This window comes from Rhamphochromis sp. 'chilingali' (assembly GCF_963969265.1).
Source record: "Rhamphochromis sp. 'chilingali' genome assembly, chromosome: 8".
NCBI classification, from domain to species: domain Eukaryota; kingdom Metazoa; phylum Chordata; class Actinopteri; order Cichliformes; family Cichlidae; genus Rhamphochromis; species Rhamphochromis sp. 'chilingali'.
Window position 1 is genome coordinate 5,002,872 of NC_137935.1, and position 17,650 is coordinate 5,020,521.

Consider the following 17,650-nt stretch of genomic DNA (forward strand, 5'->3'; position numbering starts at 1 on the left):
ATTATATGTTATGATGTGAATTTCTTAGATATCTGGGCAGGCTTGTCCCACCCTGTGTCTGTGTGTAGTCAAAGCTAAACAACACAAAAGCATCGTTATTTTATACAAAAATTGCAGTTAAAGTTGAAGAGTGACAGGGTAGGAATGGGCTTAACAGGCATGGTTTTGAAAAAACAAAAAACAAAACCGTTATCTGAAGCCACCAAAGAGTTTCTAACAGTAAAAACATTAGAATAAAGGAATTATTCAGAGTAAATGCTGGAATTATACTATGCAATGAATGCCTTTCTTTCTTCATTACTAGCAACAAGCAATATTTTGTGGTGAAACCAATCATCTCCACCTCACACAGCCATGATTCTGCATAATGGGTACTTTTATTTATTTATTGCTCTCAGTATGCTTGTGCTGAAACCTTTGTACGGTTACTTCAGCAGGATTATGATTTTCATATGAAAGTGCTGATACATCTTTCACCCATTCTTACAAACGTCTGGCCACAAACGGTTGATGGGCCCAAGCCAACTTGATTTGACGGTCAGGCTCTTTTGGAATAACTAAAGGAAGCATACGGGACATACTTTATTTGCTAAACCATCTTGTGCTTGTTTCATTCACGTTGGAAATACTGAGCTGAGTTTGGTGGACACCTTCAGCAGCATATCGGAGAAACGGCAGGTGTAACACAGAAAAGTTTACTGTATTGTATGTGTGGTTTAAAGGGCAAGAATTTAAAATATGTAATTAAATTCAATGATTTTCCCTCTTTTGCTTGTGTCTTGGATGGGCACTCAGCCGTGCACTGGCCCCCTACCCAGAAGACCCAGTGGATAATCTGATGTTTCACCACTTTTAAATATAATTTTAAGTAGCAGTGCTACTTTTCATGTAACACACCTGTCAGCACATCATAAGTCTGAATTTATTTCTGATCAAATACTCAGATTTCCAGTGCGCCCCCTTATTCTCGCCCCCTCTGCCCACAAAAATCTTGGAAACGCCCGTGGTCCTGGCCGGTCCACTGGTTGTTAAGTGTTGGGGGTGGGGTGGTTGACTGAGGCTGACGGGGGCTGGATGTCCTCTCTTTGCCCCCCGACCACAGTGGGAGTGCGCAGTGCCAGGCCGGGCCAGCAGCAGCAGCAGCTGACGCACCGTCACACGTACTTTACGCACGCTGGATGAAGGCAGGCAGAGACCCGGCGGAGGAGGATGCTAACACCGGCTCGGTGGGGCTGTCTCCGGGGGTTTATTTAGCAGGCAGTGGGGGTGCCGGTGTAAAATGCAGCGGGGCGGACGGGCTGTGCGGGTCGGCCTTGCTGAGCTCGGCTGCTGCGCCTCATGTTCGCCTCTCACGCATCTCTCCTAGGACTTGTGATTAGCGCGTTTTTGTTTCCAGGTCAGAATCTCCGTTTCCTGTGCGGCGTGTTTGTACTAAAATGGCCGGAGATGGCGGCGCTCTGAAGGATATCAATGAGATTAAGTCCCAGTTCCGGACCAGAGAGGGCTTCTACAAGCTGCTCACCCTCTCAGACTCGCTGCAGCGGGGCGGGCTGCCGCGGGGGCCGTCCGCCGGAGCCACGCTGGGGCCCGGGGCCGGACCGGGTCCGATACCCGGCGGAGGGGTCGGGCTGCTGCAGGGGCCCGGGGCTGCAGCCGCCGCCGCTGCCGCCTCTTCCTCCTCCAATGCCGCAGCCAACTCCTCCCCGGCTGGCTTCCTGCCGCCGGTCCGGGTCTCCATGGTGAAGCTGCAGCCCGAAGACCCGAGCGAGGAGTCGGAGCGGGTGTGCTTCAACATCGGCAGGGAGCTGTATTTCTACACGTACACCAACATCAAGAAGGTGAGGCTGGGGGCGAGTTTAGCCTGGCGTGCTAAGCTGCTAGTGTGATGCTGCTGCTTCGCATTTCGTCATCTTTTCAGGCTCTCCGAGCGGCGGCTGCTGCTGCTGCACCACCACCACAGCTTTCTGCTTGTTATGCAATGCAAAATGGAGCTGCTGCTCATTTGGCTGAATAGGTGGTGAGTGGCGCATCGTGCAAACGGATGCACAGTGTCAGAAGGAGCTGAAGGAGCAGGAAACGGCGAGAAGAAAGGCTCTGACGGCTCTCCATTCACTGCAGCCTTGCTGGGAGCTGAAGCCTGGTCCTTGGCTGGGGCTGCCTGCCAGCGCTCACAGCTGAAGGCTTGTAATTTGGAGGCACACTACGAGATCATTTACTTTCTGCAAAATGTTGCTTTTTAACAACAGAACAATCCAGATGAACCATCACAGGCTCTGCAGCCTCCCTGTCCCCTCATTTACAAGGCCATGTGTCAAAAATAGACTCCATCCAGAGTGGGCTGAATTTGACTATTTTAATCATATTATCTAAAGGGACCCTGCTGTGCTTCATATTTTTGTTACTAGAGCAGCTTTGCATGAATCATTGTTATTCATGTTATCCTAGGCCTTACTGCAGCCCCTCCTCTCTTCCTTTAAACCAGCTTTCTCATGATTGGCTGCCCCTCACAAACAGAAGGTTTGTGACTGCAGGTGGGCGGGGCTTCTGTGCATATAGGGAGCATGTTTAAAGTAGACCTTTTAGTTTTTCTTGTTTAGCATCATATTTTTATTCTTCAGCACTGCTAGGAGAGCTTTGCATGATTCCTATAATCCTTAGTTGTCTTATTCCTGGTATTGGTGCAGCTCCTCTGTTTGTCCTCTGTTGGAAACAAGACACCATCAAAGCCTGCTAGGAGTGACCCTTGACACTCTTGTCCAAACTGAGTGGTTTCTGCCATAGAACAGAATGACTGGGTTTGCATCAAGAGGTCAGTGAGGGTGTTCTGCCTGTGCAGCCACCTGGAAATCGTTCTAGTGGTGATCAGACACGTCTTTATAGATGTGTATGCTAAGGTGTCAAAGCTTGTCATCAAGGGGACAGGAGAGGTTGGTCAGATGTCGTCTTTATTGGGGAAAGTGTTAAAACGGCTTTCTTCTGATTGGCTGCCCCTCTCAAACAGAAGATTTAAACAGCAGGTGGGTGGAGCTGCTGTGTGCCTGATATGACCTTATAGAAACGAGACCTGCCACTCAGCAGCCGCCTCCCTCACAGCACCTGCTCGGGCAGGTATTTTGAAGGTTCGATATCAGTAGTTCGATATCATGTTTTGATCAAATAGGTTTTAAAAACAGGACAGTTTCAGCTTTTGGGATTTATTTTCTGCAACATTTAAGTTTTTAAGTAAAGAAATGCAAACATCTGGCATCAGTAATTAAAAGTATGAAGTAATATAATGCAGTGAGGCCCTCGGACACTCGCTATTGATTCCAAATAATTATTCTCGACTTTTCCCATTTTCTGCCGAATCAAAACAATTACAGAGCTGATTTTGTCCTCTGTCCTCTTTTGTGTTTGCCTTCCACACACGAGAGGCTGAGGGCACCGAGGTGGTGGTTCTGGTTCACATCAGGACGAGGTTATGTCTTTTGTTTGAGGATGTAATCTCATTAGATGCTCATGCAGCAGCTGTTCACCACTGAAACTTAATCATTTTGACCCTCAAGTGACTAAAATGTCCACGTGCGGTCATTTATAACCCTGTTATTCTTTTTTTAATGTGTATTTATGATGATCACAGCTACAGTTTCCTGTATCTAAGATGCATGCTTTTAGCTGTTATGTCTGTAAGTTTGGTTTTATGCAAACAAACATTGCCAACAAAATTACTTTTATTTCCATAAAACATATTGTTCTTAGTTTTAATAATGCATGTACTGCAGTATGCTCTTATCATTTTAATATCAACATTTAAATAACACTAGCAGTGACTCCATAATACTTTGAGGAACAACAAATTCCAATGAAGTCGTCATAGTCGGGCGGATTTTAATCACTTGTTACTCCCGTTTTGTACTCGGACTGAACAAACATCTGGTTTGCACGTGTAGAATATTTCAAATATTTTGTACAGAAAGATCAAAATTTCTGCTGAAGGCAAAGTTGCTACTCTGAGCCTGTTATGTGTGGGTCACCGCAGAACGTCACAATGTAGCGATTCATGTTAGAAAACACACATTTGTACAAAGCTTTCTGTGATCTTTGACACACAAATGGACCAGTTCCTGAAAAAAGTTGTAGAAGTAGATGAATGGTAGGAAACATTTATACAAATAAAAATATCACAACACACATAAATGTATAAATGCCTCCTCAGGCTTAACTTTGACCACTGACAGGTGATTTTTCTCTTCATCATGACACTAAGGGTTTTAGTGACAAAAGACCACATTGTGATGGCTAAACAGCCGGGTCAGAGCATCTCCAAAGCCGCAGCCCTTGTGAGATGTTCCTGGTCCGCAGTGGGGAACCAGCGACAGAGTCACGGGCGGCCAAGGCTCACTGGAGCACAAGGGGAATGAAGGCTGGCCCGTGTGGACGACATATCCACAGACCACTCAGGGGCCCATGCTGACCCCCGTCCAGTGCCGAAAGCACAGAGAAGAGGCACGCAAGAACTAGACAGAAGCTCTGGAACAAGGTGGGACAATCTAATGGATCATGTTTTCTTTTACATCACGTGGACGGATGTGTTTTGCTTACCTGGGGAGCACCTGGCAGCAGGATGCACTGTGAGAAGAAGGCGAGCCAGCAGAGGCTTGTCGTGTGGATGTTACTTTGACACATACCACCTACCTTAGCATTGTTATAGATCTGGGGTGGGGAGCTCAAAGTCTCAGGGCCGTTGTCCTGCAAGTTTTACATATCACCCTGGGTCAACACACCTAACTCGAATGATTAGTTCATTACCAGCCTCTGAAGAACTTCAAGACATGTTGAGGAGGTAATTTAGCCATTTAAATCAGCTGTGCGGATCAAGGACACATCTAAATCCTGTGTGGCACCGTGAATGCATAAGTTATATTTCAGAACCCATTGAAGGAAAAGAGTGTTTTTGGCATGACAGAAAAAAAGAAAAGTATCATCGCTGAGGGTTTTCCCTGGAGCTGGATCTGCTTCCAGCTTGCAGCACCTCGTGCTTCTTAATGAGAAACGCTAATAACCTGTTTAAAGAAACTACAGGACGCATGTAAACAGCTTCCCCTTCCCCAAAGCGACTCGAGTAGCTTAAGCCCGCTGATCTCCATTGGAGCAGCAGTTTAGTGCATGATGATGATGATCTCTCAAACACAACCTCCTCCAGAGCATTTTAGGTCTGCAGCGTAAGTTTTCACAGAAAGGGAGTCACCTCCATAACCCTGAAAACATTTAGTTACCTCTCTAAGCTGTAGATCTTTGCAGCCCTGCCCTGTTTAACGGGTTCTCTCTGTGGTTGGTGATTGTCGGTGAACACAGCGGCCCTGCACAGAAACTTTGCTCCTTCGCTGAGATGGCAAACCCTGATGTGAAAAACGTTCAAATCAAGCTCCACTGCAGCTGCCATGGAAACACTTCAACGTGTGATGATTGGATTGTCAAAAAAAAAAAGAAAGAAGGACAGAAACATAAGAATGGGCACAGAAGTGTGATGTTTGTTGTTTTGGTTCTCTGAATGTCGCTGAAACTTTCTCCTCGCTGTTGTCTGCAGGCTGTGGACCTCAGTAAGCCCATAGACAAGAGGATCTACAAGGGGACGCAGCCCACGTGTCACGACTTCAACCAGTACTCGGCCACAGCAGAGAGCGTAGCTCTCATCGTGGGTTTCTCAGCCGGGCAGGTCCAGTATCTCGACCCCATCAAGAAGGAAACCAGTAAACTCTTTAACGAGGAGGTAATAAATCTGTGTCTCGGCTTTAATCTGGGTTTGTTGCAGAGAGCCGACCTGGCAAACAGGCTTGTGGTGTGTGCAGATTATGTGGCAAATTAAAACAAAACAATATGTTCATCAGATCTCAGGGATATAATGAAGGGTGGAGGGCTGAGGCTGGTGTAGCTCTTAATTTTGCAGGACAAAATTATTTTTTTTGAATCAAGTTCAGTTTTTTTTAATTCACATGCAAAGAAACAAATCTGACCAGTCAGACCACTGCATTTGAGCCAAATCTCAGACATGCAGCTAAACGTTCTCTGGGTCAATTGGCTCTCTGAAGTGATTTCTCTGCATTCACAGATGTGGCCCCAACTCAGCTCACAACAGCTCAAACTGAGATCTTGAAATATGTAGGAAAAGCTGTCGTAATGTAGCTTCAGCTCCGGGATGAAACCACGAAACTGTCCCTGCTGCTGTGTTCTGATGAGAACTGGATGAGCCCAGCGTCTGTCTCTTCCTTTTCCTGTTTAGAAACATCAGAATCAGCTCATCATCGCTTGATCTCGACTTCATTTTTTTTCCTAACGTGCATATTTTTGAGGACACTTTCAGGGTGTATATACTTTACACGACAAATTTGCATCTGAAAAGTTCATAATTTCATGTCTGGTTTGTTTGTTTGTTTTTGCAATGTGCTTGGTATGTAAAGGCTTTTATGCTGAAAGAATGGCTGGGTGTATTTCCACCTTAGCCCATTTCCTGTATGTTTTCCTGCCTCTACTGTCAAAAAAATAAAAACTGGGGCGCACTGGCAACTGTGGCTACATGTAGCTTGCCGTCACCAGTGTGTGAATGTGTGTGTGAATGGGTGGATGACTGAATGTTGTGTAAAGCGCTTTGGGGTCCTTAGGGACTAAGTAAAGCGCTGTACAAATACGGACCATTTACCATTGAGTTATAAACCTTACAGCAGCGTTTTGATCAATAGATGCTTTAGATAGACAAGAAAACCATGTGTTCCAGTAATGCAACTGAGTTTTAAATGAGAGGCACAGCTGAATGTCATCGGTACACAGATGATAAAAAATGGCTTTAAAACTACGGAAGGCCAGGACTGCCATAATGAATTAATTAAATACACCATTAAATAATTAATTAAAATTGTAAATAATTAATTAAATAAATATTTGACACATTTAATTAGTTATTTATTTATTTCACATTTTAATTAATTATTATTATTATTAATTAATAAACTCAACAAAACCTAAAACTCATACTTTTCTAATGTCTTTCTCCACCCTTCCTTCCCTCTCACCTTCTCCGTCTGTCCCCACCTCCTTCCTCTTTCACAGAGGTTGATAGACAAATCCAAGGTAACGTGTCTAAAATGGCTTCCCAAGTCGGAGAACCTGTTCCTGGCCTCCCATGCCAGCGGTCACCTCTACCTCTACAACGTGGACCACCCGTGCGGCACCACGGCACCACAGTACTCTCTGTTGCGGCAGGGCGAAGGCTTCGCCGTTTATGCCTGCAAAACCAAGACGCCGCGCAACCCTCTGCTGCGGTGGGCCGTCGGGGAGGGAGGCCTCAACGAGTTTGCGTTCTCCCCAGATGGCGTGCACGTGGCGTGCGTGGGCCAGGACGGATGCCTGCGTGTCTTCCACTTTGATTCGATGGAGCTTCAGGGCGTGATGAAGAGCTACTTTGGTGGGCTGCTCTGTGTGTCGTGGAGCCCAGATGGGAAATATCTCGCCACGGGAGGGGAGGATGATCTGGTTACTGTGTGGTCATTTGCAGAAAGCCGAGTGGTAGCGAGGGGGCACGGCCACAAGTCTTGGGTCAACGTGGTGGCATTCGATCCCTTCACGACTTCCCTGGAAGATGAGGAGCCTATGGAGCTCAGTGGCAGCGAGGAGGACCTCCACCAGGGGGCACAAAATAACTCCATGCACTTTGGGCGGGTTCGAACGAGCAGCACGTTATCCCGCCTTTCTCGGCACAGCTCGAAAGGCGGCGGCTCGCCATCGGTCACTTACCGATTTGGCTCGGTGGGGCAGGACACCCAGTTCTGTTTGTGGGACCTGACGGATGACGTGCTGTACCCGCGCCTGCCGCTGTCCCGCGCCTTTACTAACACTTTTGGGCCTTCGCTGTCCAACTCTGGCAGCGGGGGGATCAACAGCACCTCAGGTGGGGGAGGAAGTGGAGGTGTGGAGGGACATCATCACCCCCCGAACACTAACACCGGCACCTCCAACCCACCCACACTCCCTTTACCGCTTCCTCGCTCCCTTTCGCGCTCCAACTCTTTGCCCCACCCCGCTGTGGCGAACGCCTCCAAAGGCCAGAGCGCCTCAGAGGGCAGTGGGGGAGGAGGAGGAGGGGGAGGGAGCAGCGGTGGAGGAAACAGCACCCCCTTCAGCATCGGCCGCTTCGCCACTCTTTCCCTACAGGAGCGCAAGTCGGATAAGTCCGGCAGCAGCGGGGGCGTGGAGAAGGAGCACAAGCGGTACCACAGCCTGGGCAACATCAGCAAAAGCAACGACAAGATCAATGTGGCGCCGAGGAGCAACCGGCTGGACGCCGCCAAGGTGCTGGGCACTACGCTGTGCCCACGCATGCACGAAGTGCCGCTGCTGGAGCCGCTGGTCTGTAAGAAGATTGCACACGAGAGGCTGACGGTCCTGGTGTTCATGGATGACTGCATCATCACGGCCTGCCAAGAGGGCCTCATCTGTACCTGGGCACGGCCGGGGAAGGCGGTACGTCTCCTGTTAACATTTTTAAGTCATAGTTTTTCTCTCTAGTTGTTTAGTCTCGCAGTCGGTCTTAGATGTTAGAGAATAACTCGCTTCACATGTCTTCATAACTCCAGTCCAACATGGTTTTAATTTACAGTGCAGGGCAAAAACAGAGACTGTTCACAAAGATGGACTAAGCCATCATCACATCATCTTTTATTTTACAGGGTATCATCTAAGCCTTTAATCTGGTGTTTTAAAGCCAGATGGGACCATGTTTGGGTGAGACATCAAAGCTGCTGCAAAGAGTGAACAGCCCAGTTCATGCAGGCATTTCAGCCTCACTCTCGTCCTCATGAATTATGGCACATGCCACCAGGGACATGAAAAACTCAGAACAACCGAAGGCTCAATCAAGGACAGTGCACGCATTGATTTCCCAGTTGCAGATTTTCTACACCTGAAAGCAAACCCTACTTTATCATCTAATTTATTCTAAACAGGATTTAACCTCTTCAGAAGGTTGGAGCAAAGTGTCTTGAACCAATTTGTTAGTCTTAAAAGAGGACAGAGAAACACTGAGTGCTCGTGTATATTTCAAGAAAAGTTGTGATGTATTTCTGAGTAGCCCAAGTCTTGATGCACGCTCAATCTTTCAGGGAAGAAAATCCCAAAGGTTGATTCTGTTCGTCTGGACGTAGCGTTTTTGTGGGAGAAACGATTCGTCACTCATCCAGGTGACTTCTTCAGTCTCAGCTGACTGCAGGTTTCCCCAAATCTTATAAACAGTACATTTGCACAATAACTGAAGCTAGCACCACTGAATGACCAATGGGCTGGAAGGTCAGTTCCTTGATCATTAATATGCAAATTGTCATGATCATTGATCAACAACCACTGATCAATAACCATGAGTACCATTCACAGAGAGTTGGGGAATGGCTGCAATCACAGCATTGTAAGATGGTGACAGATGTACCTTTAGGCCCCCTCCTTGATTCAGAGATGGTCTTTCCCTTTTCACGTAAATGGCCTCCTTGACTCCGCCCTCAAACCAGCGTTCCTCCCTGTCCAGGATGTGTACATCCTCATCATTGAAAGAGTGTCCACTGGCCTGTAGGTGTAAATAGACTGCAGAGTCCTGACGAGGTGGCTCTTCTGTGTTCTGCCATCCGCTTCGCCAGAGGTTGTTTGGTTTCCCCGATGTATAAATCCTGGCAATCCTCTGTTTATGCCAGGGGACCTGATCCTTGGGGTGGACCAATTATTTATTTTTATTTTTTGTTCTGAAAAAATGAAGACGTCACCTGGATGAGCGCCACTCCCACTGAAACTGCTGCGTCCAGACGAACAGAATCAAGTTTTTGGGTAGCCCAAGTAGTGCTAAACACTTAAACAGTAGTATTTATGTGAAACACATTTGTCGTTTCGCCTTCAGCACCAACCATTTTCTTGCATATTTTTCAGAGTTCAGTGGTTTGTTGGAGGTTGTTGAGGTAGCTCATCATCATTGGAGGCTGACTCCCGCCTCTCAGACATGCTTGTCTCATTATTATGTATAGAAGGAAACCTAGCATGGTGTTGCTATAGCAGTGGTGCCCAAAAATGTTCCAGAAGACACTAGCCCCGAGGAGCCTTATGAATTAGTGGAGGTTAGGCCGAACAGACACCTGGAGTCTAAATCTGTCTGTTCTCTGAACTTTAAGGAGCAGGTGTGTTATTAAAAAAAGTTGAATGCTAAGAAGTGTGTACATTTGCTGCTGAGATCAAAGATTTGGCAAAGGCAAAAATTAAAAGTACAGTTTGAAAGCGCATCAGCTCTCATTGGAAAAAATTAACCATGCTGGATAGGTGCTCTGATATGGGCTGGGTATGTGGTAGAATAGAATAGCCCTTCATTGTCATTGTAAATACATCAGGAATAGTAAAGACATCAGGAATAAATGGCCAACAGAACAGATATATACTATAATATATTCAAAGCAAGAGAAAGGGAAGCAGTGCAAAAGGACTCTGTCTGAGTATTGAGTCCATGTGTGAGAGGCCTGAATGAAGAGGGTTACTCAGACCATGGCTCAGATTGGTGAGTTGGGTGGGCAGGTGTGGGGCGGGGGGTGTTTGTTAACAGTCCGAATGGCTCAGGGGAGGAAGCTGTTAGTGAGTCTGGAGGTGTGTACCTGATTGACCTGACCCCGCAGCAGGTCAAACAGGTGGTGGGGTTTTCTGAGATAGGTTTCGGCTTCACTTCCAGATCCTCCTAAGTCAGGGTCCTGCTGCCTGTCCTGTAGAGGTCTTTGCAGGTCTCCATGGATACGTCTCCCCAGACCGTCACTGACCCACCACCAAACTGGTCGTGCTGAGCGAACCTGCTCTCATCTGTATAAAGCACAACCTCCCATTTCTGGTATTCTATGGCAAATGCCAGTTTGGGCTACAAGGTGCTGGGCAGTGAGCACAGGGCCCACTAGAGGGCGTCGTGTCCTCAGGTCACCCTCATGAAGTCTGTTTCTGATTGCTTGGTCAGAGACATTTACAGCTCTGGCACTGCTCATGCTGTTCCTCCTTTCACTGAGGAGCAGATACTGGTCGTGCTGATGGCTTAAAGACCTTCTGTGGCCTGCCCAGCTTCATAAGCCTCTTTTCCATTAGTAGCTACTCGGATTGACTCCACGGATCGGCACTACTCGGCTCAGATTGATACTGATCAAATTCAGTACTACCTAATGTGGTTGTCGTCATATCATATCATATTTCATCATATCAACGTGTCTGAGCGTCCCTCGACGTCATTAAAATGTGACACGAATGCTAAAAAGCAGTTGAACAAGAATATACTTGCTGTTGGGTCTGTGGCTTCGTCAAATTCGTGGGAACACGGTGTTGTTTTTTGTAGCCATTTTAAAAATGGCGGTTTTAATTTTCATGAACAACAGACTCTCGAGTGATGCTACTGACCAGCCAATTGGTGGCATGCAGTCTGACGATGTCGCAGTTTAGTACCTGCTTGGATCGCGTGGAAACCCGGCGAGCAGGTACCAGGTACTATGACCTAAACCCTGAAAACCGTGGTGAACCGTGCCGAGTTGATCCAAGTATTCTAATGGAAAAGGAGTTATAGAGTAGTTCATATAAGAAACTGGGACTGATGTGGAGGACCACATCAATAATCTAATAAAGAGATAAAATTAATATTGAACAGAATCGAGTTTAGCGTATTGATAAAACCCTTTAAACAGACACTGGGTCTGGTTTGCCCACTTATTTAATTATCAGTATAATTATGAACCAGGGTAAAGTTCGGTTTGAGTGCAGACAGGAGAGGATTTTCAGTGCGTCTAACTTTGTGTTTTTCTTCTTCTCCCATTCAGAACCTGACAGCACAGAACGGGAACTCTCCGAGCGGCACGGTGGTATAGCTGGAGGGGAAGCTTTGCACTCATCCCTCCATCCTTTCCCTCGTCGTCGTCGTCCTAATATGTCAGAATTTGGGGCCAACTACCAGAGACTATACCTGACCTACCACTGCAGTATTAACCCTCAGTATAACTCTCTGTACACGCCTTCACTCAGAGGTGGGAAACTCTTCCTGAAACACTCATTTAGGAAAACTTGGGAACAAATGACACATTGAATATAGCACTAAGCCACAGTAGACCATATCAGTATATGACAGAAGTATGTGGACACCCCTTTAGTTGTTTTGTTTGTTTGTTTTCTTTTACTGCTGCTTTTGTTTATTTTCTGAGGAATGTTTTAAAGCAGCGTGGAAACCAGCCAGACCTCGTTTAGGATCAACTGGAACTATGAAATCAGTGTTAGACGCCACTAATGTGTTGGAAAAGCTGTTGCAGCAGCAGAGTATGAGTCACATACGGGTGAAGTGTTCGGGTGTCCATGTATTTTTGACCATATGATGGACCTAAAAAGCCAGCCTTATTGTTGAAACATTCAAATTTCACAACCTGTTCTGCTGATCTGGACTATTCGAGCACGTCAGCTCTACCTGGTCCCATTTTCCACATGAATTTCTTCACTGTAGCGAAGTGGAAGTTTTTTAAAATGGGCCATTTTAAAAAACATTTATCAATTGGTTTAAATTTGCCATCACTGATAAAGTATAAACTGGATGTGTCTCTTTGGGCAGCTTTATTTTTAGATTTCTCTGTGGAAGTCTCCTTCAGAGAGTCTAAAGGGTGACCGTTCAGGGAGCGAGCACAGATGATGTTTCTGTGGGTGAAATGCTCCTCCTTCAGAGTCCTCGGGATGTTACGGGGGCCTCTAAACCTGGTTCACACATTTCATGCTGCTCAGCTTCCTGGAAAAAAATGAAGATCATCATCCGTGGTCGTACTCCTCACTTGATGTGCTCCCATCTAGCCTGGACTCTGCAGACTCTTCCACTGAAAACTGCTCGTTTGTAGCCGGATTGATAGCTCTCATCAGATGTGTACGTTTGTAATCATTATTAGAAAACTTCCACTGAGTGATCTAAAACACGCAGCAAGCCTGGAGGCGGTACAGAGGTGCACAAGGAGACAGTCTTGAAGTGCAGATTAGCCAAAATTAAGTCCAGAAAGTTGGGAAGTTTTATTATTTAATGAGCTTTTTGTCCATGATGGAAGTGAGAAAAGTGTTTCTCAGGAAGAGTTCCCCCCCCCCCCCCCCCCCCCCCCCCTAAGTGGGACTGCGGTTTATTCCCACTGTTTCCGCCCTCCCTCCTCCGTGTCTCTCTGCAGAAAGACTGCTTTAACCGCGTTCTTCATCCTTTGGTCTGTAACCCCGAAGCAACAAAGGAGCTAACGGCAGGCCCTCCTCCATCGGACCCCTCCCTTTTTCCCCTTCATGCTAAAGACACTGCAAAAGCCACGGCCATTGTATGTATGTTATTTATTTTATCACAAGACTGTGTAGTAATTTATACTGTAAATAATGAAAATACTCTATAAATACACAGCGGACAAACGTGTAGGGACTCGGCAGCGATGATGAGGTGAAGACGAAGCAGGAAAGATTATTAATATATGAAGATCCTTCTATTGTACATACAAACGAGACGGTTATAAATCGAATGTCTGCTGTTTTAGGGAACATGAAGATGTCGATGTGTTTTTATTTTGTGTTATAGAGTTTCTCCCTGAAAGCAGTCTGGGTTTAATCTGATGTTTTTGGTGTCGGGGTGACCGACCCGACTCGAGCACAGAGAGCAATCATTTCAGCTGACTGTCCAAGCTAATCAGTTGAATCGTCACTAATCCTCATGCATCCTAATGAGTAATGTTGGCACCAACAAACGCACACTGTTGCACATTCCAAGCACACACACGCACACACAGTCCCCCTCTTGGTGTAGCATCATGTATTCTGTGTTATGGACTCTCCTGTCGCACCTGAATTGCCTCTTGCAAGAATTTGCACATAAAATAAATCCACAGTTCATTGTTAGCTGCCACATTCAGGGGTGTACTTTCTGTTTATCGATCTGACTGAAGCGGCAAAACGGCTCCCATAACGCCCCCGACACTCACTGCACACGTTTAGTTGGAAGGAATTTAATAATTGCACATCTCCGTGATGAAGTTTGTTCCCTTTGCGTGACTGAATTTACTCTCGACTTGACTTTTCTGCCTTCCTATTCCTGACGATAGAAAAGAAAGCAAAAATCTGTCTGATTTTTCACTGTCGGCCATAAACCTGCCAAAAGCTGCGCCTGAAAGTTTAAACCACGTCTAAGACGGAAAGTTTCCCTCACATTTAGCATTCACTGAGTCCCGGGATCCAAAAGGACATCTGCATCTGGATTAAGGAGCTATACTTTCACAAAACCATCTAGACAATGTTTTTCTTTTGGTTCAGCTTGATTTGTATCTGTGAAAATGGAAAGCCAACGGGCAAATTTACCCCTCCGGGAATTTCAAAAATTCCTAGATCCCAGAAAATTCCAAATTGCTTGGGGATCAATTGAGCCAATCTTAAAACTTCCAATTATTAACATTTTTGCGAGTTTGAGTTTTTACTAAGTTTAACTGTCAGGCGTGTTATTAGTATTAAAATAATTCCTGGTTGAATCCTTGCACTTCCCTGTATGATACTCACATAACTTTCAAAAGTAGATTTTTATTGATATTTCCGATAAAGTACAGAGATGTGATTGTACGTCACTTTAGTTCTTCAGTTTTGCTGATCCAGATGGTGTGTAGTGAGGATACGTTTGAGCCCAGATTGTAATCCAGACATTTCTGGTAGTAACAATTTATAATCAGCTGATTTAGAGGCTACAGGACTGCACCTTAACCATCCTCCCCTCATAATCGGACTGTATTTCTGTTCACTCTGATGCTGTGTGCATGACTACTTAAAAATTTGCTAATTTTAGTATCTCGGAGTATTTAAAGCGACACAGTAGTAGTAGTTTCTGATTGGCTACGTCATAAAGACGCAATTTGAAGAGTGAATCCCTGGGTGGGTGGGGCTTCTCTGTCTGAGATGACCATATAAGGAATAGCCTCACTTGGTGACCTCATACAGAGCCAAGGGTAGAAAAAAAATAAACTGTTACTGAGTTTTTAGTTTACAGGGATTCCTACACATACACTGACCTCATAAATTGAACCTTTGTCCAGGTTTAATAAAAGCACCCAGCATTCTAACATTAGGTATATCACAGAAAAGAAGGAAAAGGAGAATAGCATTAATAGTTAACACTGAAACTTTGACTGATGCTTCTGTGTTGTAAACATGATACGTTTTTGCGATATCAGGGCCAGATGTTGCCAAGAATCAAATTAAACTGAAACGGCGTATTCATTAACAGGTTATTGGCCTGATTTATTCAAAACCAGGTGTCAGTATTCAGCGCCTTCCTGTGTTTGATCTTAAACTTGTTCTTACCTGTCTGCCTATAAATAGCTGAGCAAACGTCCCGCACTGCAGGAGCCAAGGTTGCGCCCTTGGAGCCCCAGACAAACCGTCGGTTTCTTGGCTTTGCGTCTGAGTCGCCGTTGTCGCAGCATGTGAATTCATTCTTGTCGTCATAGCAACAGCACGCCCGAGGAGGGTATCTTCGAATGAGCATCGTGAGCTTGTGGAGTCGGTCTCGGCTTTAGGGCCAAATTAATGTCGCATTGCGAGGGGAAAATCTGGACCTTCACCTGAAACACTGATGAGAGCACAGATTATTTAAGAGGTTTAACTTCTCCAAAAACATCTTCAAACTAAGTATTTCACAGCCAGGTGTTTGTTTAGAGGTGAACTAAGCCTGCTTCACAATGCAGCATCAAAAACCTACCAAACTCCCTGGATACTCGAATATAGTCGGAGATTTGCCTTTGTCTCTGTGGTTTGTAAAGGTTTTGGTTCTTTAAACTTGATGATTTTAGAGATCACAGTCTCTCTGTGTGTTTGTCCTCTCTGTTGCGCAGAATTAGTGTCAAATTTTATTGGAGAAGTACAATAAAGTCACAAGTTAAAACTCGTTTTAATGCAGCTTCAAGATTTCCTGTAACAACGCAGTGCCTCTGACGTCTCCTCGCAGTGTTTCCATCCATGACAAAGAGGCAAAAATGAATCCTGCACTGCAAGAGCTTATTTAGAAATCAGCACATTCTTGACTTGAACACTCACTGGGATAAAAGATAAAACATTCAGCAATAAGAGAGTCTTCAGTTCCTTTGAGAGCTGTCTTTTTAAAAAGCAGGATTTGGTTGCGTTTTTGTGCCGCATTAAGTGGAAGAAACGGTTTAAGCAGTGAGTGCTGACAGAGGTGACATTGGAGAGCAGCGTGAAAAATTTGAAATTTTTTGTTTTAGATTTGCAGCAACTGGTGTTTGTTTGAGGCGCTGAAATCAGAAAATTGAGTGTTGTTCACTGACCTCTGTTCATTTCTGTGTTCAGACTGTCTGCAGGCAGCAAAAGGAAAACAAACAGCCCTGAGTAAACAACATGTAACCCCCCACACACACTCGCACACACTCACACGCTAAAATCCAGACTTGCAGACGTTCAGCACTGAGGGAACAAACGGCGTTCCACAAATCTTTTCATCAGGATGAAGAAAAGCAAGTCAAACCACTTTAATATGTCCGTGTTTTTCTCCTGTGTGCTTGTTAATGTTGAAATATGCATTCTTCATTAATCACCATACACACACACACACACACACACACACACACACACACACACACACACACACACACACACACACACACACACACACACACACACACACACACACACACACTCTATGCCTGCTCTGATGGAAGTTAAAGCAGCTGAATGACGTCACTGTTTGTAAATGGAGATCTGTTATTAAAACGTGAAACCTGAACCTTCTGTTATCTGTTCTTCTCACTATAACGAGTCATATTAACATACTGAAAACAAGCCTGTGCTTTTTCATGTGGATTCATGAAGAGAGGGTTTAAATGTTTCTGTGCTTGAACTAAATATAGGCTTGAAGCATGAAGTGTAGCTGAGCTTTAGTAGCTCCAAGGACAGCTGGAGGGACCAAGATGGTAATTTTGCATCTTTAAGGCCTTTAAAGTCTTTTTTTTCTTTCCTTTTTTTTAGCGTTTGGAAGATTTTTTAAAAAAAAAGAAAGCTCCCAGATTAAAATCTTCTGCCCCCCATGTCCTAGAATAACAGGATTTAACAGCCTGCTTTTTGCACACAGACACTGGGAGTCTATGGAAACATCTGCAGAACACAACAGCTTACATATGAGGACAATATTGTGTTCGTGACGTTTAAAAGAACTCCTTATATCCTTGGATATAAGGAGTTCTTTTAAACGTCACGAACACTTTGTTTAACATTCCCAGAATCACCGCAGATCGAAGATACCCTGAACTATCTGTCTGGGGAAGTCTAGCCATCTTGTCTTTCTAACAAGGACATTGATATTCCCGGAGCTCCTCACACTCCTACGCATTAGCAGTAGAGAACTAAACCAGAGGTAAAGGACTCATTCATCGATGTTCACAGGAGTAAACTGGATCAATGTTAAATGTCTGAGCCTAATTGTATGCGTCATACTGCTATCAAGGGGTCAAAGGGTAATCCTTCGGTCTGCAAACCACTGAGTGGTTGCATTAGTCATCAGACCACTGCAGTGACATGTCACATACATGTCACTGCAATTGTCTTTTGTTTGTTCTTGTTTTATGTGTAAAAAGAAGCGCTG

The 17,650-nt window shown here is 45.3% G+C and overlaps 1 protein-coding gene across 1 annotated transcript; it reads left to right on the plus strand.

The window, feature by feature from the left end:
- The first annotated feature begins 1,012 nt into the window (after window positions 1–1,012).
- Window positions 1,013–16,795, plus strand: LOC308401511 (WD repeat-containing protein 20). Its single transcript, XM_080889757.1, has 4 exons — window positions 1,013–1,838; window positions 5,567–5,749; window positions 7,084–8,493; window positions 11,841–16,795. The coding sequence occupies exons 1-4, from the start codon at window positions 1,437–1,439 to the stop codon at window positions 11,886–11,888; spliced, it is 2,043 nt and encodes a 680-aa protein (XP_080745883.1). The 5' UTR covers window positions 1,013–1,436; the 3' UTR covers window positions 11,889–16,795.
- Window positions 16,796–17,650: the final 855 nt, after the last annotated feature.

What these genes read in the sequence shown, in the direction of transcription:
- LOC308401511 (XM_080889757.1), top strand. Translation starts at nt 1,437, where the DNA reads ATGGCCGGAGATGGCGGCGCTCTGAAGGATATCAATGAGATTAAGTCC. An exon ending in CGTACACCAACATCAAGAAG is followed by an intron (nt 1,839 to 5,566) that starts GTGAGGCTGGGG and finishes TGTTGTCTGCAG; the next exon opens with GCTGTGGACCTCAGTAAGCC. An exon ending in GGGCACGGCCGGGGAAGGCG is followed by an intron (nt 8,494 to 11,840) that starts GTACGTCTCCTG and finishes TCTCCCATTCAG; the next exon opens with AACCTGACAGCACAGAACGG.